A 22,196-nucleotide genomic window follows, 5' to 3' on the forward strand; every position below is an offset into this window, starting at 1 on the left:
GGAATCACCGCTGGGAGAAAACGAAAGAGAAGGGCAGCGAGGCCCATAGTGCCCGCCCAAAAAGTCCCCGGCGACTCGGGGAGAACAATACATTCAATAGCTCAAGAAGGGAAAGGCAGGTGTCATTGTCAGCTGGTTCCCACACACACACACACACTGTCCGCCAATCTGAGCACTTGTTCAAGATGGGTGTCTTTTCACCTCAAAGTCCAGAGCTCACAAAAAGGGTCCTCGAGGGGTATCCCTAAGGAGCCTTCTAGCGGTTTCTCCGACAAGTCAAGGGGATTGGTCTTTGTAGCCAATCCTCCCGACGGCTCCCCCTGTTGTTCACTTTGTGATTGGCTAGCTCTAGGTCCTTCGACGTGAGCATCTGCCCACGATTGGTTTCTTCGATGATTTTTCCTGATTGGGCGATTTTCAGTCTGTTCAGTGGCTGCTCCAAGGAAGAAGGGTCTGGCTTCCGTAGTGCGGTGCTCTGTGTGAAGCTGATCTGTGACATTTGAACTACGAGGAAAGACTAGGACATGGTGGTAGACCCTGTCCCTCTGCTTCTGTCTCCTTTTGTTTCGGTATCTGTCCCAGAGGTTCTAGGACAGGCGAGGAGTGGGAGAGCGAGAGAAGAACTCCCTCCGCAATGGAGCCGCTACTGGAATCCAGGCGCCCTGCCGGTGATTTGAGAGCAGACGGAGCCGTCGTGGCGCGCTGTCTATGGTGCTGAAGCCGGGCGTAATGGGATGGTCACCTCCGGGAAATGAACCTTCCATCTCAGAGTCAAAGAGGGGTGGGCTAGAGAGAGACGGACAAAAATCTAGAGAGACTGGGGACTGGGAACAAAAACAAAGGCTCCGGGGCGGGACAGAGAGGAGAGGGATGAGGGATGGAGACGGCTGCTACGTTTCCTCTCCTTAGAGCCGGACTGGTTACTATTGTTTGGGTCCCGGAGGCCTGAGGCTATACGGGAAGGGGGAGGGTGGCGTCTTAGCTGTCACTAATCTCAGCCGGAAGTTTGTCTAAACCTGTGCATTCTGCACACGTTGGTGCACGGATGTAAGCACGTGTTTATGTATGTGAGACGCGGCGCAAGCATGTATGTGTAGTCATGTGTATATGACTATACATGTGTGCGTTTCCGTGCGCGTGTGTATGTACGTCTGGACATATGTGAACTCATAGTTATCTATCGAGATATTTGAAGACTTATACATGCACGGGATGCTCAGCCTGGGCTCCGCCTGGAGTGGCCATGGGTTCCCCTAGGCCTGAGAGTATGACGGTAGTTTACCCTGCCAATTAGAAGCCGGGAACCTGTGTTCAATTTTATGTAGGATCCGCCCACCCTGAGTTTGTGGGGAGGGGGGAATCCACGTGGTTCTTAGGCTTTCTGAGCTTCGAGTTGTGATTGGCTAAGCCTTGATTTTCCCCTTCTCCTCCCACCCCTCCCCACCCCCCATCCAGAGACCTAGGGTTGCCCCTGGGAGACTCACAGTAGTCTGGCTGAGGAGCTTGTTCTTATCTGCTCCACCCCATCCCCCTCCCGAGTCAGGTTCCTTCACTCATCCTCTTCTTCAGTCAAAAGGATCTCCAAGCGGCCTTTAGCACTGGACTCAGGCTACTAGGGCTTTTCCTTCTGAATCGGTCAGTCAGTTCCTCTTCCTGGACTCGTAATCCTCAACGCACCCTGTCCCACCTTGCCTGGGAACTTCAGGGGTTAAGATACAGGGTCCAAAGCGTGATGAACACTCCTAATGTTTCCTCTCTCTCTCTCTTTTTTTTAAGCGATTGGGGTTAAGTAACTTGATCAAGGTTACACGGCCAGTTATTTCTGGGTGTGGTGCTAAGTATCTGAGCCCGGATTCGATCCCAGGTTATCCCGACTCTGGGGCCAGTGCTCTTACTCGCTGAGCCACCTGGCCGCCCCTTGTTTCCTCTCTTTCAACGGGATCCGGATGCGCAGGTCCTCTTTCTTGGAGAGTTCCACCCTTCTGACTAATAACGTAGAATGCGGGATTTGGAAGATGGTAACATTAGAGAGACATCAGGTGGCTCTCTACCTATCCTTTTGTCCCGAGAATAATGTGGTTTTTCTCTACGCACTCTTTCGTACCAAGAATAATTTTACTCTCTCAGACTCCTCCATCACCATCTACCAACACCTCGAACGGAGCCTAGATAGAGAGAGACAGAGCGTTAGAATTAGAACGTAAGCTTCTTCAGAGCACAGTTTTCATTTCCCCCTAGTTCCTTGTTTATGATGCTAATAAATATTTGTGGAATTGAAGAGAGAAGTGGGGACGCAGAAAGGCAAAGGAATACAGAGCCAAACATAGAGAGTCAGGCTAGTCCGACCTGAACGTATCACAAAAGAGGATTCCCCTTTTCCCAGAATTCGGTCACTGCTCCTCGTGATCATTGCGCTCCTGCGAGGGAATGGTCCTTGTTTCACACCCGTCCCCAGGCCTAGCCAGCTCTGATTCTTCCTCCCCACATATAAAGAAAGAGGGATCCAGAATTCCTGAGACTACTTTCTAGCAGAATCTAGCAGGGCTGTTCTAGATGACCGCCGTCGTAGGGTGAAGAGAGTAAAGTGGATAGATGTCGGACTAAAAAGAACAAATGAGGATGGGGGAAAGGAATTAATGGAGCAGTGCCAGAGAGAGGAGAGACTAAAATTCAAGAGATAGACTTGTAGTCAGACTTGGGGAGCAGCAGGGCTGCGGGGGGCCTGGACGGCGCGTCTCTGCCTCCACCTGCCGAGCAGACTGGGGGCCGGGAGGGGGAGCAGGGTAGCTGGGTGAGGAGGCGGGGGGAACCCTTGCATAGAGCAGCCAATGAGCTGCTCCGGCGGCGGCAGCTGGTGGTATAAAGGGCCGGGGGCGGCGGCGCCGCGACACACAGCGCGCAGCTCACAGCGCGGGCCGGGGCAGGGGCCGGGGCGGGCGGGCGGGCGGGGAGCGGGGACAAGCAGGGCTGGGGCCGGGGCTGGGCGGCGGCTACAGCTGCGGCTAGGGAGGAGCATCGCTATTTATTTTGGGAACCGCAGCTCCCCCTCCCCGGGGCCCCCCCCCCCCCCCGGCCGCCGCGGCTGGAGCCGGAGGCGGCTTCGGGGGCACCGCCCGCCACCTCCCGAGCCCCCCGCGACGCCGCCGCCCCCCCAACTCCATCTTCACGCTCTCGCCTCTCCCTCCTCCGCGGCCGCCGCCTCCCCATCAGGGCTGGGCCTCCTGGATCGCTGCTGCCGCCGCTATCCTCGGTCCTCCCGACTGTCCCCCAGTTCCTCAACCCCTCTTCGAGGGAGCGGCCGCCTCCGGAGTTAACGAGCGGTGAAGCTCAGGCCGCGGGCCTCGCATGGTGCCGGGGCCTCTGGGCTGACGGACGCCCGAATCCGGGCCCCCCAGAGCCGCCTCTAGCCAAAACCGCGCCAGCCGGACCCAGAAGAATGGTCACTGTAGGTATCCTCTGTCCGCCGAGCGACTCGGGAAGGGATGGAGGGGGGGGGCGGTGGCGGATTTGGAGGATGATAGGGCATTTGGAGGAGGGAAGTGAAGAATGGGTCGTTTTGCTGGGCGTCCACCTCACCCCCCCACCCCCACCCGGTGAGGCCAAGCTGGGTCCCCTCCCCCTTCTCCTCCTGCCTGAGGATGCTGAAGCGCTGCGGACTCAGGAGCCTCATGGGCCTTGTGGGGGGAGGGTAAGAATGGGCCCAAGCGTTAGAAGGGTGAAGGGAGGGGGAAACGACGGGGGGGGGGGGGGGGGAGGGGGGGGCCCGGGGGAAGGGGAAAGGGGGGGGGAGGGCGGGGGAGGGGGGGGAAGGAAAGGGGGGCCGGGAAGGGGGGGAAAGGTGGTAATAAAGAGGGGGGGGCGGGGGGGGGGGACTGGCCTGGAAGGTGGGGGGGGGGGGGAAGCGACGGATAGGCTTGGGCCTGAGTCCGAGCTCAGGTTAAGGGGGGAATCTTCTTGGTATTGAAATTGGGGAAATGCTGTATAGAGATGGGCCGAAAGTCCGGTGAAGGGGAGGGGTGACTAAAATGAGATGAGGATGGGGCCTCAGGGAATGGGGGGGTTAAATGGGTTTGGATTCAAGCTCCAGCTTCGGCGTTATGGGGGGGGGGAGCTAGGGGTGGGGAAGAACGGGAAGAGATGGATGAAGATGTGGGCCTAGATCCAATGGGAGCCTGCATCCTTGGGGGATGGAACCCGGGGAGATGGAGATGGAGAGATGGGGCCTGAATGGGAAAATCGGGCCGGGTGGGGCTGCGTTGCGCTGCGCAAGGCCCCGGGGAGCGGCAGTGGCAGACTCAAGGAGTGGGCCACTGAGCGGGGGCGCTATTGCTGTCTGGGGGGAGGGGGGAAGGCGGGTGTGTCCAAGGACTGGCTTACAACGAGATTCTGGGGTCTTGGACCAGGCGGGGGCTGAGGGGGGGCGGCGTTTGTCCTCCGCCCGGTCGACCTTGCGGCAGGAGGGGCGGGGGCCAGGAGCGGGGGGGGCCGGGGGCGCTGTGCCCGCCCTGCTGGAATGCCGCGGGCCCGGCCCGAGACATCTCTTTGTTTCTCGGCTCTTCTCGCCACCGCCGCCGCCGTCTTGCGCGGACGCCTTCGCAGCCGCCTCGGGTTTGGGCGGGGGTGGGGGGGGTAGTGACAGGGGGGGAGTGGGAAGAAGAAGAGTCGGGAGAAGTGCTTCACCAGGGTGGGGGCTCCCATCTTCTTCCCGGGGTGACCAAGAACCGAGGGTGGGGGTGGGGGATGGGGGGTGAGGGTCATCGATGCAGCAGCAGAGGAGGGGAAGGGAGGGCTGCGGCAGGGGTAGGACCAACCCAAACCCCACGCCCCTCAAAGACCCTGAGCCGCCACCCCCGGTACCAAGCCTCCCAATTCAGGGACACACACATCTATGACCAAGACCCTCGAGACCTCCGAGAATCCCCCCCCCCCAACTCTTTGGAAGACCACAGTCCTGCAGACCCTAGACCCGCCCTCCCCTAACGTCCCCGTTCGGGTTCCTTCGGAGAAAAAGGACGATCCCTGGGCACACTCTTCTAGTCCTAAATCCACCTGCCATCCAGCCTCTGCCCCCCACCCAGGGAGTGTCTGAAGGACACCTTTCTGCACTCCCCCCCCGACCCGCTTCAATCCCCACCCCTAGGACCTAGTGAGGCCAGTGACCGACAGGGGGAGTGGCCTCAGACTGAGCTGGGAGCCCTGGGGCTAAGGGGTTCGGGCTCTGCCTCGGGGTGACCTTGAGCGGGCCGAGCAGTGAAGGAGCGGGCGCGGGGGCTGCAGAAGGCGCTCACGTCTTCGTGCTTCGGCCCCGCCCCGCCAGACCCCACCCAACCAGACCCCACCCCACAATGCCTCGCCCCGCCGGGCTAGGCCTGAAGGTTTTCAGCAACCAGGGAGCTGGCCAGTTCCCGGGCTCTGAGGCCCTCCCACATCGGCCCCGCCCCTCCAGGCCCCGCCCACGCCGGCCCCGCCCCGAGCCCGTTGGGGTTCCAGGCAGCTCCTCCCAGCGCCCATCCCGAAAGTGATTTCCTGCCCGCAGCCCTCTTTCTCTCGACCTCCCTTCTGTACCTGGACTCACTGTCTTCCTTTGTTTCTCTCTTTTTTTTCTTGCTGTCTATCTCTGAAGTCCCTATTTCTAGACCTGTATCTCTGTCCCTACCTCGCCCTTCCTTATCTTTGACTCTGTTCTCCACACCCTCCCAGCCTCCCCGACTTCCACTCCCCAGCCTCTGGTTCTGGCCCTAGTCCTTCCCCCTCTCTTTGTGCCTATCTGATCCTGTCCTTTGCTTTGTCTCTACCCCTAATGTCTCTCTGCCCTGACACTACTCCAGTGTCTCTATTCCAGCCAAGGTGCCTTTTTCCTTGTCCCTTTCCCTGTCTCAGCTTTCTTTTCCCTGCCTGTCTCATCCACCATATCTGTACTTGTCCATTTCTATCCTTACCAGCTCTGTTCTCATACTCCTGTCCTTAGAGGTTCTGTTCTGCCTCCTCTCTGTGCCTGTCTCTGTCTTTCCTGTTCCTCTACCTCCCTCTCCCTTTTCTTCCTCTGACTCTCAAGGCACCTCTCTCCTTGTATCTTCTCCTAGTCTGTACACACTCTTTCTGGCTCCCCTTGTCTCCCTACCAAGATCTTTTGCCTGTGAGGTTGCATACTAACCTCTTATCCTGGGGCCAGGATTCAGTTTGACTAGCAATTCTCCTGCCTCTCCAGAGGCCCCAGGGGTACATATATTCCTAGAAATTGGGAAGCAGTGTACTCTTAATCCCCTGTCCTCTCCCATCTCTTCTGTAGTGATGAAAAAGGCAAATAGATGACTGTGCAGAGAAGACCCTTTCCCTAGAACCAAGGACTACCCCCCCATGTCAAACTTTGGGGCTTTTGCTTCCCCTTCCTGAGTAAACCAAGGCAAAATGCTATATGAGACTCAGGATTCACATATGATCAGGGAGCCTACCCTGGGGAACATCTGAATTGTTGGAGGTAACAGCTGAAACTCCCTCTAACCCCTAACATAATTTGTTGAGGGGAGGGCGTTGCATGAGATGGTTGGGTCAGACCTTTGGAAAATGAAAACTTGAGAAGGTTTATCAAATTTTCATGGTGTTTGTAAGGAATGTGGATCCCTAGGGGGTAGGGGTGAGGCAAGAAAGAAGGATAATTGCCTTAGGGAGGGCTACCCTGAGAGTAAACTGAGGCAGGACTGTGAAGAGAGTAAGGCATAGTCAGGGAAAGAAACCTTTATAGCACAAATGTAAACCAGAATTCTAGGATCCCCTTTTCTCTAGGCATAAAGAGGTGGGGATGTGGGAATGCCAGAGCCTTAGGCCGGGTGGTGGCAGGCAGCCCTCGTGCCGCTGACGCCACCACTCAATGCCCCATTGTTGGGAGGAGGAGGGGATGATGGGGTGTGTTTGTATGTGTCTGTGTCTCTGTATTTGTCTCCCTATGTCTGTGGTCTCTGTGTCTCTGTGTCGTGTGCCAGGGAATCTCAACTTCCTAATGCCTCAGGTGTGTTTGTTGCTGAAATAGTATTTCCCAAATGTTACTTACTAGGGAGGTAGGTGCTCTCTGTATGGAGAAATCTCTCCAGCAGGTCTGTGGGGGCATCTGTTTTGGGACTTCTCTGTATAGGGAAGATTATGTAATTTAGAGCTGGAAGACCTTATTGGTCATCAATCCTCTCATTTTACAGAACAGCACACTGATTTGACCCAGAGTGGAGAAGTAATTTGCCTAAAGCCATACACATATAGTAAGTGACAAAGTCCAGATTCAAGCCTAGGTCCTCTGACTCCAAACCCAGTAGAGGAGGGGGGGAGGAGAAGTGCCTACAATATTTGGTTTCTAACTTGTTGGGGAGGGAGAAAATAGTCAGCTGAGCTAGGACTGGGGTAGTGGGGTGCTGCAGCTTAGTCCAGTGTAGAATTTCCATGGCAACCAGCCAAGGCCTTCTCTCTGCAGTCCAAAGAGAGAGAAAAAATACAAGAGAGAGTATGTGAAGGCTTGGGGGCTTGCTGTTTTCTTTCTTGAGAATGCTTAACTCTCCTCTCTCTGAAATGATCTCTACATCTCTGTGTCCGTGGGCATCATCATCATTTCTTGCCTCTGTTTCAGAGTGACTGGGCATTCCCTACACATGTCTCTGATCATCTGAATGCATGTCTGGATCTCTGGGCAGCCTTGTGCAGATATATGTCTCTGCCTCTGTATTTGTTTCTTCTCTGTCTTTCACTATTTCCAAGTCTCTCTCTGGTCAGGATGTGGCTCTTCTCCCAGCAATGGAAACCTCCCTCCCCCACCCCCACCCCCGACAGGGGCCATATGCCAGGCTGGACTGATGCAGGCGGGGCAGGGAGGGGATGAATCCTGTCTTGATCTGATCCCCATTAGAGGCTTAGCCAGCTCAGTCCTGGATGAAATTGAAACTGCTAAGTCTCAGGGTTGGGGTGAGGTCAGTGCTCTGGGATGCAGAGCAGGAGGAAGTTATGGCAGAGCATCCTTCTAGGGAGGCCCAAACAACCTCTCTGGGGATGGGAGGAGGGGGAGGATGATCACTTGGCCTCTACCATGAGGAAGGCCATGATGTGTTCAGGGCTGTGGGACTCTGAGAGGGGGGGTGTGTGTGTGCAGATGGAGGTGGCAAATGTGGGCCTCAGACCTTGGGGTTCACAGGTTATGCTACTGGGTCTTTATGCACCTGCCTCCCTCCATGCTGTTTCAAGTTCTGTGCTTAGGGAGGTTTTGGGGCTCTCCAGTTCAAACTTAAACTGGACTGGGCCCCCAACTCTGTCCCATATTCTCTTGTCTACTCTCCATTTCCACAACACCAGGTGGTCTTAAATCTGGACCCTCAGTCCCTGAGCACTCCCTTCCCACGGTCCCTCACCTGGCATGACACCTTTTGTCTCCAGCAGATAATTAGCACCATGGAGACTCAGGTGTCCGGCGGCCCCCCCCCTACGGCCCTGCCCAATGGGCCGCTTGTCAGCACCAATGGAGCCACGGATGACAGCAAGACCAACCTCATTGTCAACTACCTGCCCCAGAACATGACACAGGAGGAGTTCAAAAGCCTCTTTGGCAGCATTGGGGAGATTGAGTCCTGCAAGCTGGTTCGGGACAAGATCACAGGTGAGGGCCCTGGCCCTGGAAGGTGGGTGGGGGTGGATAATGTCCCAAAGGGAGCAAAGTCAGGACTGGAGAAGGGAAAATGAGCCCACAGGTGGCCCTAGGGAAAAGAAGAATGAGAAAAGAGACTAGGACAAAGCCCTAGTGGGTGGCCATGGGGAGAGGGGTGGGGAGGTCATGAATGGGGAGGAGAGATGAAATCACAGGTGGCCCAAGGGAAGGAAGTGAAGGAAAGAGGTCCCAGATGGTCCTGAGTTTGAGGGACAAGGTCATAGGTGGCATGAAGTCACAGATCCTGATCCAGGGAAGGGGAAAAGAGGGTCACAGGTGGGAGGGGAAAGGGGCAGTGCCATAGACCCAGCCTGAATATGGGAGGGTGAAGATCTTGATGGGAAGAGGTCAGGGAGAGAGAGAGGGGTCATGGGTCTAAGGTGGAAAAGGGGGTAGTGGCATTGAGGTCACAGGGCAAAAGCAGGATGCTTTAGAATCCTGCCCTGGTGTCACTGTCCTCCAGGCTCAGGATTTTGATAGCCTAGAGGTTTAGATTTTGAGGGATCTGAGTTTGGGATTTGGGAACTATATATAAGTTTGGGATTCCAGAATCTATCAAAAGAGATAATCTAAGTACTTAGTGAACCTTAAAACACCACATAAATAAATCATAGCTATTATTAGGGGACTCTGTCTCTGACTATGAAGGCTATTTGTCCCCCTCTCTTACCCCCATCCCTTCCCTCCATTCCCCTCAGGGCAAAGCTTGGGTTACGGTTTCGTGAATTACGTGGACCCCAATGATGCGGACAAAGCCATCAACACCCTCAATGGCCTCAAGCTGCAGACCAAGACCATCAAGGTCAGCCCCCTGAGCTCAGCCTGCTCCCCGAAATGGGGTCAGCCCCCTGCGCCCCAGGCAGGGCGGACAGAAGGCTGACCCGGGGTCAGGGATGGGGGAGGGGACAGGCTTGGCACTTTCCATGTTTTTGTCATGGAAATGGAGGGAGGGGCCCATCTGGTGCCTGAGCTGCCTAATTAGGGCATGGTGGGGGGAAGGGGGATTAGTGACCACAGGCCCCGCCCCTCCCCCTTTGTCTGTGTCCGTGTGAGTTTTTGCCTCTGTGTGAGTGTGAGTGTGTGTGATCGATCGAGTGAGTAAGTGTGTGTGTGTTTGTTGGGGTGGGGGGGTGTGGGGGAGGATCACAGTTGCATCAGAGAAGGAAAGGAACTAGGTAGAGTGGGAGGCCCAGCTTCTGAACACCTGGGTTTTTGCTGATTCCGAAGAGAAGTAGGGTCAAACCTTGGGTTAAAACCCCCCACCCAGGGCTTTCCCTCTATCCTTCCATCTCTCTTCAGGTCTGTTTCTGTTTCATTGACAATATGTCCCTGTCTCCTGTCCCAGTCTGTCCATGTCTTTCTCTGTCTTTGTCTCCCTCTCCTCCTCTTCTTCTTTCTCCATTTCCCTCCCCCTCTTTCCCTCTCTCCCCAACTCTCTCCCTAACTCTCCCATACTCTCTCTCTCTCTTCATTTGCATATCTTTGTCTCTTTCGGTACTGACTCTTTTTCCCTCTGTCTCCGTCTATGTCTTTCTCCTGATCCTGTCTCTGTGTAACTGTCTCTCTCTAACTAGAGGGGAAAGGGGTCTCTACCCTAGAAATCTGGGTGGGGGAAAGGAGAGATTCAGAGGTGACTTCTCCGCACCATGGGGGAGGGTGAGTTTCCTCAAAATCAAGGTCCCTTCACTCCCCAACCCCAGGAGGTGGGAAATACAGATGAGCATTTGATTGGAGTTTCCATGGAAACTTAGTAGTGCTTTGACTTGCCCTATCACACTCCACCCCACCCCAAAATACTGTCCCCTCCCCAAATTCCTATGTCTGTGACTCTGGGCATTTGCCTGTGGGGACATTGAGGCTACTAGGAAACAGAGGCTTTTGAAGCCTGCCTGGGGCTTGGCTCAGGAAGTCCAGGTGGTCTACTTCTGGAACTTCCTTTGATTTGCTTATGTGACTGATTATAGGGAGGGCTCCTTTCTCCCCAGACTAGTCCTTACTTTCCCTGTCTATAGAATGGGAAGGGAAGGGTGGGGGTGGTTGGACAAGTGAACTCTAAGCCAGGGGTTATCCCCTCATTCCCACTGGCCCTGGATCCTGCATGGGTCCCTAATACCCCCAGGTGTCCTACGCCCGGCCCAGCTCAGCCTCCATCAGAGATGCCAACCTGTATGTGAGTGGCCTCCCCAAGACCATGAGCCAGAAGGAAATGGAGCAGCTCTTCTCCCAGTACGGGCGCATCATCACCTCCCGAATCCTCGTAGATCAGGTCACAGGTCAGCACAGTCCATCCTGCCTCATTTGGCCCAAGGGTGGGAGGGGGAAGATGGGAGTGGGGAGTTCATCAGAGGCCCTCTAGGAGCTCACAGAGTCACAAAGATCAGATATATAGTCCAACCCCTTCATTTTACACAAGGGGAAACTGAGGTCTGGACTTGCCCAAAGTCATACTGCCAACAACTTATCTTTGGAACTGAACTCAATCTCAGGATTTTCCCTCAGGGCTCTAACCCATACCTGGCACAGACTCATTCAGGCCAGAGAGGTAAGGGTAAAAATGCCTGATAGGCCCAGTGTGCTAGCCTGGTGAGGAGACCATTCAGTTTGGTACAAAGCAAAGGGGGCAGGGGAAGGGGAAGGAGGGCTGGAGAGGAGGTGACTCCAGAAGGGGGATGGGTTTTGAGTCTAAGGCTTAGGGGCCTGATTGATCATAAGGGGAAAGGGGCATCAGAATAAAGGGGGTTTGAGTGCCCAGTTCTAAGACACTTGTGCCACAGCGAGGGCCCCTCCTCTTTCTCCTGCTCAGGGCAGAATTGGTCGATGAGCTGCACTTTGCAGGGTATTGATTTAAGTATTGATCAGAGTCACTGATCTGGTCCCTCAAGCACCAGGGGCCCTCTCTGTCTCTGTCCCTCTTCTCTCCTCCCCCACATATGTGCCCTTGGGCATAGGGCAGTGGGGGAGGGGAAGGGTATCTAGATGCCTCAAGTATCTCCCTCCCTACCCAGTAAGGTAAAAGAGTCTAATATTTAGAAGGGAATCTCAGAGGTCATTTAATCCAACCTGTGTCTAAATAGGAATTTCTCTGACAGGATTCATCTAGTTTCTATTTGAAAATCTCCACTCTGAGATTGTTCTAATTGTTAGGAAATTCTTTTCACACACCTATGTGTCTCTTTGCACCTTCCACCCATAGTTCCTAGTCCTTCCCTCAGGGTCTAAGTAGATCAAATCTATTTCTTCCATGCCCTTCAAATACTTGGAAACGGTTCTCATATCCTCCATCCCCTTCTCTTCTCCAAGTTAACTCTTCACAGTTCTTTCAACTAATGGAAAGAGCAGGATGTTTACATGTCCTGAGTTAACCATCCTCTTGGTCACCTTCCTTTGAACATGCTCCAGTTTGTTGGTCCAGTTTGATGCTTTCCTAACATGTGGTACCCAGGACTGAAGACAGTTCTCCAGATATAGCCTGTCCTGGTCTGAGTGACACAGAACCTAGTAGTAATCTGGACTCTGGAATAATAACAACTCCCGTTTGTAGGGCACTTCATACACATTATCTCATTTGACCCTCACCGCCAGTCCCTGGAGACAGGTGCTATTATTATCCCCATTTCACAGATGAAGAAACAGACTCATAGAAGTTCTATGAGCCCAGGTTCACAGTACTAGGAAGTGACAGACCCAGGGGTCTTCCTGATTCCAATAGAAGTACAGAGCCTCTAGTCCCCACTCTTTCTACTATGAGTATATCCTAACAGCACATGAGATATTTTTTTATCTCCACATTAGAATGTTAACTAATATGGAGCTTTATAATCTGCCCAAATGCCAAGATCCAAGCATAATCATGCCTGTCCTCCTCTGTGATTGTGACTCTTATGTGCCAAGACTAGGACTCAAGTCCTTTGTCCCTACTAAATTTAGGAGCATATATTTAGAGCGAAGGTACCTCAGAGATCATCCAGTCCAATTCCCTAATTTTATAGATGAAGAAGCTTCCTAGAGAAGAGAAATTACTTGTCAGAGGTCATACAAGTGATTGACCTCTTATTGTTCAGGCCCATCATTCTAGCAAAGATGTTTTGGGATTCTAAACTACTGGTGAGCAGTCTTGTTTAGTTGGAATGTCAAAAATGTTAACTACACAATGCCTGGCATGCAGTAGGTGCTTAATAACCATTTATTGGTTCACTGACTGATTGAGTGTAAGGCAGGGCTAGAAGAGGTTATTCAGAGCCAGGTTGTAAAGATCTTGAATTTCAACCTAAAGAGACAATGCTTTTTCTTGAAGGGCCATGAGTTTTTTGAGTAGCATGATCACATGATCAGAATAGTTTGTGAGAACATTACAACATTCTGAAGGTTAAGCTCAACTGCAGAGAGACTTCAGGGAGGAAGTCAGTAAAGGGTCCTAATACAGAGGTCCCAGAGAGAGGAAAAGAGGACCTGACTGAGTTCAGATAATTGCAATGGAAGCAGAAACAAGGAAACAGAAGGAAGAGGGATTGTAGAAGGATTTTGGCAACTGATTAGAAATGAAGATTCATAGAGATTGAAATAAGACTCAGATTTTATGTCTTGAGTATCTTGGAAGGTGGAGCCACATAAACATGGAGGTCCCAAGGAGGGGCAGGTTTTGAGGTCCAAAAACAGTGACTATATACTTTCTGTCCCTTAGTGCATTAATGGTCTTAACTGATTTCAGCATTGTTGCCTGAATATTTGATAAGTATGCCATCTATGCCTTCAAAATCTCAGTCTTTGATAAAAATATTAAAGAGTTCAAAGCCTATGTCAGGTCCTTGGGGCCCTCCACTGTAGAAACCTCTCTCTAGATGGACCTCAGTGCAAAAAGGCATCATTCTTTGGGTCTGGTCATTCGATAATTTCAGAATCCTCTATTCAGCCTTTATCTCTACATCTTGTCCACAAGGATGTCTTTCTGTTTATTTGTTTTGCTTTTTTGGAGGGGGAAAGGCAGGGCAGTTGGGGCTCCGGGGCCAGTGCTCTATTCACTATGCTGCCTAGCCATCCCCACAAGGATGTCTTGAGAGAGATTGCCAAACCTTACAGAAATCTAGGTAGACTCATGTACAGCAATCAGTCAGTCAATCAGCACTTAAGTATCCATTTTGTGCTAAGCATGGGTGCTGGGGATTCAAATGTAAAAGTGAGCCAGATTCTGTCCAAAGGAGCTTAGATTCTGTTATGGCAATATACACAGACAAATAAATACAGGAGATGAATACAAAATAGATGTAGCGGTTTGAGTATGGGGGTGGCCCTAATACCTGGAGAAATTGAGAAAGGCCTCTTGACAAAGGTGGTACCACAGCTGAGACCCAAAAAGAGACAAGGGGTTCCAAGAGTTAGAGACAACAAGGGAGAACATAGTTGACAGATAGTGTATGGAACTCAGCTCTTTGGTGAGAGATCAGCCACTGTAGCTAGAACTTAGAAGGTGTAATGGGGAGTGATATGTAATCAGCCTAAGAAAAGATGATTGGGACCCAGATTGTGAAGGATTGTAGATACCAAAGAGAGGAATGTGTATTTTATCCTACAGGAATGGGGAGCCCTTGAGGTTTTTGAGCATGGAAATTACATAGTGTGATCTGCACTGGAAAATATCCATCAACTTTGTGGAGGATTGGAGAAAGGACAGTGAATGTAGGGAAACCCTACATTCAGTAAATAATTGCAGTAGTCTAGGTTGAGAGGTAAAGAGGGTCTGAAATATCAAGGTGGCCATATAAGTAGAAAGAAGTTAGATTGTGATAGATGCTAAGAAGACTCTCACAAGATTTGGCAGTTGATTGGCTATGTGAAGTGAGAGTAAAAATTATTGTGAATGACCTCGATGAATTGAAGGATAGTGATGCCCTTTGGGAAAAAAAAAATAGAGATTTTAGGGGTGGGGCTTAAGGGAAAATAGGATGGTTTAGACGTGTTGAATCTGAGATGTCTGAGATGCCTGTGGGACATTGAGGTAGAGCTGTCGATGTCATTCTCCATTTTAATCAGTTTAATAACACTGTCAAAAAAGGAAAAGCTTTTCAGACTGCCCTTGATGAACCTATTCTTGGCTGTTAGTGACTGCTACTTTCCATTGTAAGTAGTCACAGACCTCCTCTGTAATCATTCCAGAATACTGCCAGGAACCAATGTTAAGCTTAGTTAGACCTTGAGTTTGAAGACCGTTAACCTCTTCCCTTTTAAAAAATCAGGACATTTGCCTCTCTCTAGTCCAACACATTTCCTACTCTCCATAATTATAATTTTTTAAAAGCTTAATTGTTATGAATATCTTTTTGATTTACATTATCTTCATTTCCAAATATGTTACTCCTTCCCCTTTCCCTTAGGGACCTATCTCTCTTAACAAAGAATTAAAAAGATAAGGGGGGGGGGAAAGGTCAGAAAACATCAGTGGGATCTGACAATATATGCAATACTCCATTCTCTTAGTTCTCCACCTTGGTCAAAAAAATTTTTTTTATTTAAAAAAACAACAAAAAACAAGGGAGTTGTATTTTCTGGGGCCGCCCTTAGTCATTACAATAACACAACCTGAAGGTTTTTTGTTGCTGTTGTTCTTCCCATTTACATGCTGTAGTCATTTTGTATATTGTTTTCTTGGTTCTGCTTACTTGACTCTGCACTGTTAGATACCTTGCCATGCTTCTTGGAATTCTTCATGTTCTTTCTTACTGGGGCAGCAATACTCTGTTGCATTCAAGTGCCACAATGTATTTAGCTCTTCCCCAGTTGATGGGTATCTACTTTGTTTCCAATTCTTTGCTACCACAAAAAGGAATGCCTTGAGTATTTTGACTTATGTAGAACCTTTCTTACTATCTTTGGTCTCTTTTAAGGGTTAGATGTCTTGTAAAATCTGTGTGATTAAGGAGATCTCTTACAGTTCAACACTTATACCCCACAGTTCCTTCAGCTCATGAGCTGAGTAGTTAAGCCAGGGTAGTATAGTGGAAAGGAAAGTTGGAGTCAGAAAGACCAGAATTCTAATCCTGCCTCAGATAATACCAGCTGGGCAAGTCAACCTCTCTCAGCTTCAGTTTCCTGATCTGTAAGATGGGAATAATAATTACAATAATAGGTTCAAATCAATTTGGACTTTTCTCCAGCTTTTTGGAGGGGGAAAGTAGGGCAATGGGGGTTAAGTGACTTGCCCAAGGTCACATGGCTAGTTTTGTGTTAAGTGTCTGAGGTCAGATTTGAACTCAGGTTCTCCTGACTCCAGGGCCAGTGCTCTATTCACAGTGCCACCTCACTGCCCAGTAGGTTCAAATGAGATATTATATGTAAAGCAGCTTTCAAACCTTAAAGCAGTATATAAATACTACCTATTATCGAATCTTAATGACTAGAGCTCAGCTGAGGATAGCTACAGGCTACCTTACCATTTCACTTGTCTGTCCAGATTTAGTCTAACCTCAGTTAAAAGATTATTGTCCTCAGAGGAAAAAGAAACAAGATGAGAGTGATGAAATAGCTTTACATTTTATCTGTTGCCCCTTCTCAGTGTCTTCCATCATTGTGAAAAAAGGGCCCCGCCTTTGATCTTTCTTTTTCCTCCAGCCTGGCTTTTTAAGAAGCCCTGGTATAGCAGCTGGCCTTCACAATCCTGCTGTGCTTTCAAACTCTGAAAATTGTGATTTTTAATGGAAATTTTTATTGCTATATTTTGTTTTTGCATCATCTTAATTTCTAATTGCATTGATCTTCTTCCCTCTCTCTCTCCCAGAGAGCCATCTCTTATAATATCCCTTATAACAATGAAAACAACAATTTAAGAGCAAGGGGGAAACCCCCCCCCCACACACACACACACACACAATTGAGCAAAACTAATCAGCACATGGACCTAGGCCAGCATCATGTGCAATTGTTTCCCACTTATGATCTCCCACCTTGTAGAAGTGGGGCAGGTGTATTCTCATATCTCTTCTTTGGGGCCAAGCTTGGTCAGCTAGAATTTCACAGAAGTGAGTTTTGTGGGGTTTGTTGTTATTGTGGCTGTTGTTCTTTCTGTTCATGTTGTTATAGTCTTTGTGTCTATTGTTTTCCTTACTTGGCTCTGCTTTCTCTAGGTTTGTTTCCCTTTTCTGCTCACATCCCTTTGCCATGTCTCATTTGTCTTCCCACGTTTTTCCCTATTCTTCACATCCATAATTTCTTACAGTTGAGTAACATCCCATTATATTCACATGCCAGAATTTGATTAGCCCCCTCCCAGTGAATGGGCATCTACTTTCTTGTCGTGTCTTTCCTGCTTAAGGCTTTTGAGGGCAGAGACTGACTTTTGTCCTTATATCCCTAGCACCTAATACAATTCGTGGAACACACAGTAGGTGCTTTGTAAATATTTTGTTGAATTGATTGACTTTTTTTTTTTTAAAAAGGTTACCACTTTCTGTAGTATCAAAGAACTAGAAGTCAAGTAGATGTCCATTGATGGGGGAATGAATGTAGGATGTGGATGTAAGGGAATATCACTGTGCTGTGAGAAAAGATGGGTATGATAGATACAGAAAAGCATGGGCAGACTTAAATGAATGGATGCAAAACACAGTAAGCAGAAACAGGAAAAATACCAATCCATACAATGACCACAACAGTGGAAATGGAACAAACAACAACAGAACAGTTAGCCCTGAATGCTATGATATTTAAAGGACCAGATTTGGCCCAAAAGAAGAGATATTTAAAAAAAAAAAACATCTCCCCTCCATTCATTGTAGAGGTGCGGGAATGTGGGTATGGAACACTGTATATAATGTCAGCTTTTTTCTGGATGTATTGATTAGTTTTGCTGAATTGCTCTCTTTCCCCATCTTTTCCATTCTTTCTTATAAAGGCTGGCTCTCTGGGAGGTGGAGGGGGGCAGGAGAGAAGGGATCCACTGGGAAATGTAGGAAATGTAAAAATATCAATAAAATTTACTTTAAAAAAGAAAACCTTTTTATCATTGATTTCCTAAAACTATTCTTATAGGAACTATCACCCTTTAAAACTCATTCTTGGTTATCTGACCTTACTTCCATCTTCTGTACATGTGTTTGAAAGATTTTAAGTGGTTCCCTGTGCATTCCCAAGTTGGGCTCTTTGAGAATTAATATGGCTTTGTGCAAAGAACACTGGATTCAGTCAGAAGATCCTGGGTTCAAATCCCATCTCTGACATTCCCCAATCCTGTGACTTTGGGCAAGTCACTTAATACCTCTGAGTCTATTTTCTCATTGGTAAAAATGGGAATAAAAACCTTTGTACTAACTCACTGAGTTGTGGGTAAAGTGCTTTGTAGACCTCAAAGCTCTATAGAAACGTGAGCTATTTATTTTCTTTTGATAGTTTCCCCTTTTCTTCCTCATCAGAAGCCACCCATATCTTGAGGTTTAAGGGTATCAGAGCTCCCCACTGTCTCTCTCTCCTGCATTGGCATGTTACAGGGGAGGGGGCCATCAGAGCCCCTCCCCACACACAGGGCTGGAGAGAATCAGAGCTCCTCACCCACTTCCCCTCCTGCACAGGTGTGTCTAGGGGCGTGGGCTTCATTCGGTTTGACAAGAGGATTGAGGCAGAAGAGGCCATCAAGGGCCTGAATGGTCAGAAGCCACTAGGCGCCAGTGAGCCCATCACTGTCAAGTTCGCCAACAACCCCAGCCAGAAGACAGGCCAGGCCCTGCTCACACACCTTTACCAGTCCTCAGCACGGCGGTATGCAGGACCCCTGCACCACCAGACACAGAGGTTCAGGTGAGATACCTTGGGTCAGATCCTCCCCCTTACCCTGTTCTCAAAAAAAGAAAAGTAAAATAAAATTAAATTTAAAAAGCCCACCACCAATAAAAGAATCCATCATCTCTCTCAAACAGTAACCCCAATTTTCTACAAATATCTCCCAAGTCATGTTCCCCTTATCACTTTCTGGGGATGATCTCTAGGTTGAATCTAGGTCCTAGGCTAGGCTCTTGAAGGCCCTAGTGGGGAAGGAAAAGATAGTCTTAAAGGCTGCTCCAGTCAGGGAGGGGAAACTGTCCTGGACACTGGACACAAGGGCACCCAGGCTGAGGCTGGGCCATGTGAGTTTCCGTGCCAGGCAGTGCCCTGGCTGGGAGGGGAAGTACTAAGGACAACCCTCTGAACCCTGCCCATGTTGGTCTGTAAGCCTGAAGGGGACCTACTCACAAGTGCCTTCCTCCATCAGACATGTCAAATGCACACTCACATATATGTCAAGGGGTAGGCAGCATAGAAGTCATGCAGGCCACCCATCCTCTACCTCCCCATCCACCAGAGTTCAGTCACTGACCTTCCTCCCTCCCTCCCACAGGCTGGACAATTTGCTAAACATGGCCTATGGCGTAAAGAGGTAACTGGCTCCCCCAGGGCCCCTCATTTCCTGTCCCTTCCCCTCCCCCTAACCTGGGGACACCCCTGATCTCTTCCCACTCCCCTTACCTCCATGCACCAAGCTCACCCCCTCCCTGGGTGCCAGGGCTGCTGCCATGGGGCTCCTTATGTCTGTCCTCCAGCTTTCTCATGGATTCAGAGCCTCCTCCTCCCCTTTCCCAGCTCTGTCCCCCATCCCTAGCTCCCATCTTCCGTCTCCATCCCGGACCAACTCCTAACCCCACCCTAGGTTCTCACCCTTTCTCCCTTGGCCCAGCTCCATCTTTCCCCTCTTCCATCCTCATCCCCATCTTTCATACAGTCCCTAGTCCTCATTCTTCTCTTTTTCCATCTTGTCTCATCTGGCTCCCCTTCCTGTTCTCTACCAACTCTTTTACACATCTGAATCTGGGTCCCTCTGTTCCCTCCTCCCTATCTTATCTCTGTCTATCCTGTCTAGCTTCTGGTTCCCCTCTCTCTTGCCCCCCACTCTCAATCCCCCATTCTCAGTCCTTTTATTGGTTCCCATCCCGTGTCCTATGCTCATTTCCTCTCCATTTAGATCCCTCCTCCCATTTCCCATCCCCACCTTCTTCCACCACCTTCCCTGTTTCCTGCCCCCCATCATTTAGCCAGTCAGTCCCCTGTCCCATCCCCTTCCCGCTGCCACCCCCAACCTTCCTCGTCGGGCTGGTTCCCGGCCCCCCCGGCCGGACACCCGCGTTACACCCAGAGTAGTCCCCTGTCGCTCATCGCCAGGTTTTCGCCCATCACCATCGACGGCATGAGCAGCCTGGCGGGTGTGAGCCTGTCGGGGGGCGCATCGGGCGCTGGCTGGTGCATCTTCGTCTACAACCTGTCCCCGGAGGCAGATGAGAGCGTCCTGTGGCAGCTGTTCGGGCCCTTTGGGGCTGTGACCAACGTCAAGGTCATCCGCGACTTCACCACCAATAAGTGCAAAGGCTTTGGCTTCGTGACCATGACCAACTACGACGAGGCCGCCATGGCCATCGCCAGCCTCAACGGCTACCGCCTGGGTGACCGCATCCTGCAGGTCTCCTTCAAGACCAGCAAGCAGCACAAGGCGTGAGCGTCGGTGGGTGGGCCGGTGGGCCAGGTGGGCTGGGCTGGACGGGGCGGGCCAGGGCAGCAGATAGGCCGGGGTGCAAGTGGGTGGGCAGGGCCGAGAATCTGAGCTGGGCCGAGCTCGGGGAGGTGGGGGGAGGAGGGGGGTACTGACCAGACTCACGGATGGACGGGTAGACGTCTGAGCAGACCCCCACCCTTACCCCCCACGAAGAAGGAAGCAGCCACCCAAACTTAGGTCGCCCTCCTGACTCCCCAGTCCCGACCCCTAACCCACCCCAGCAGCAGCCCTTGGCCCCCCAGTGTTAGCCCTGCCCCCCCCCCCAGTGTTCCTATGGGAACATCCCACCCCTTTTCCCCTGCTCCCCAACCTGGCCCCCCCTGCTCCTTTGCTCCCCCTTCCCTCCTCCCTTGCAGCGTGACAGATGTCGACTGACAGACAGGAGGACACGCTGCAGCCACTGCTGCTAGGGGCGGGGCGGGGGCTGGGGGGCGCCAGAACCTCCCTCTCTGGACTGGAAACCGGAGAGTGGAATGAATGGCCCCCTCCCCTCTCTGCCCCAGACCCTCCCGGGGACTAGGGAGCAAATTGGGCTAGAGCGGGGGAAGGAGCTGGCCTTAGAGAGGGGCTGGGGGTGGGGGTGGGCCCCTCCTGAACCCCCCTTCTTTCTTGCCCCCCCCAGATACTGGCTCACTTGCTCATTCTCTCTAGATCTTCCTGAGCACTGAGCTCTTGGTTTCAGTCATTCTGAAAGTTTTTTCTTTTATTTCGGCAAAACAAAAACCGAAGACGCAAAAACCTGGTGGTTTAGCCGGGGCTGGGGAGTCAGAGGAAGTGGGGGTTCAGGGCCCCCCATAATCCCGGGCAGATTCTGCCTGGGATCCCTGCCCTTCCAGGCCCCAGGACCAGGAGGGGTAAGGGAGGCAAAGGAACAGGTTTAAAAATCCCCAAAAAAAGAGACCTTGAGAAGGGGGCCTGGCCCCAGGAGATGGTGGGAGGCGGGCGGGGGGAGAAGCTGAAAACAGAAACACAATGGAAAAAAAGGGGAAAAAAAAAGAAAACTCTATTTTTGTAAAAAGGGAAAAAGACCTTGTGGAGAATTTTTACTGGGGATTCTTGAACTTGACAAAAAAAAAAAGACAAAAAGACAAAAAAAAATGAGAGGCTTTTTGGCAGGTGAGGCTGATGGGGCTGAGGTTGGGGCCTGGAGGGGGAGGGGAAGAGGGGCTCCTGAAAGGCACCCTGGGAGTGTCATACCTGAGATACACACGCACACACACACACACACACAGAAACACACAGGATCACACAGTTATACAGATACATACTCAAGGGGCCATCAGTCACACAGGATCACACCCACGCATGTCAGACACTTTCCTCCACCATACAGACACTTGCAGACATACATGAACACACAGGACCACACGTGACAACACCGACACTCCCTCTCTGCTCAACTCCCTTTCTAGAAACTGCCTCAAGGTTCCCTTCAAGGGAGCCCCAGAATGGAAGGACTTAACATACTAGCTCAGAACTAACCTTGGGGCCAGACCAGGGACCAGAGGGACACTCAGCCTCCCTGGGCATGGCCCCAAGGGGCCAAAGGTCCACGCTCCCCAGCCCCAGCCATCTCCTCCTCCCCTTGTGTCAGCTTATGGGGCCCCCCTGGCCTTAGGTCAGAGTGCAGGAGCTGGGCAGCCTCCCAGCACATCCTGACTTGGGGCCCAGGCCAAGCCATGGTGACTTCAGGCCAGGGCCTGGTTCTTGGGCTCATTCTGGGGGAGCCCAAGAGAATGGGGTGTATGTGGAGGCAGGGGCTCTTTCTTTTTCCTCTGCCATTACATCCTCTCTCCCTCAAACCAGTGGGGCTGGGGCCAGTGCCAAGAGGGGCCCAAAGCCCAGATCTTAGCCCTAGTCAGGGTCAGGGCTGTGGGAGCAATGACCATATTGTTTGGGAAGAAAGTTGTACCTCCCCTTAACCAGTGGGAGTCAGGATGGGAGGGAGCTCATCCC

The 22,196-nt window shown here is 51.3% G+C and overlaps 1 protein-coding gene across 3 annotated transcripts; it reads left to right on the top strand.

The window, feature by feature from the left end:
* Nucleotides 1-3,141: 3,141 nt before the first annotated feature.
* ELAVL3 (ELAV like RNA binding protein 3) lies at nt 3,142-21,501 on the top strand. Of its 3 annotated transcripts, none has more exons than XM_069083016.1 (7): nt 3,142-3,445; nt 8,410-8,629; nt 9,376-9,479; nt 10,797-10,950; nt 18,232-18,457; nt 19,035-19,073; nt 19,832-21,501. In XM_069083016.1, the coding sequence occupies exons 1-7, from the start codon at nt 3,437-3,439 to the stop codon at nt 20,181-20,183; spliced, it is 1,104 nt and encodes a 367-aa protein (XP_068939117.1). In that variant the 5' UTR covers nt 3,142-3,436; the 3' UTR covers nt 20,184-21,501. The 3 variants fall into 3 exon arrangements, with proteins under 3 accessions (XP_068939117.1, XP_068939119.1, XP_068939118.1); XM_069083018.1 differs by having other exon boundaries at nt 19,853-21,501; XM_069083017.1 differs by having other exon boundaries at nt 8,413-8,629.
* The last annotated feature ends 695 nt before the right edge of the window (nt 21,502-22,196 follow it).

The sequence above is a fragment of the Petaurus breviceps genome, unplaced genomic scaffold, assembly GCF_028583685.1.
Source record: "Petaurus breviceps papuanus isolate PSGF00001 unplaced genomic scaffold, PetGlider_PUasm1.0 172, whole genome shotgun sequence".
Lineage (NCBI taxonomy): Eukaryota > Metazoa > Chordata > Mammalia > Diprotodontia > Petauridae > Petaurus > Petaurus breviceps.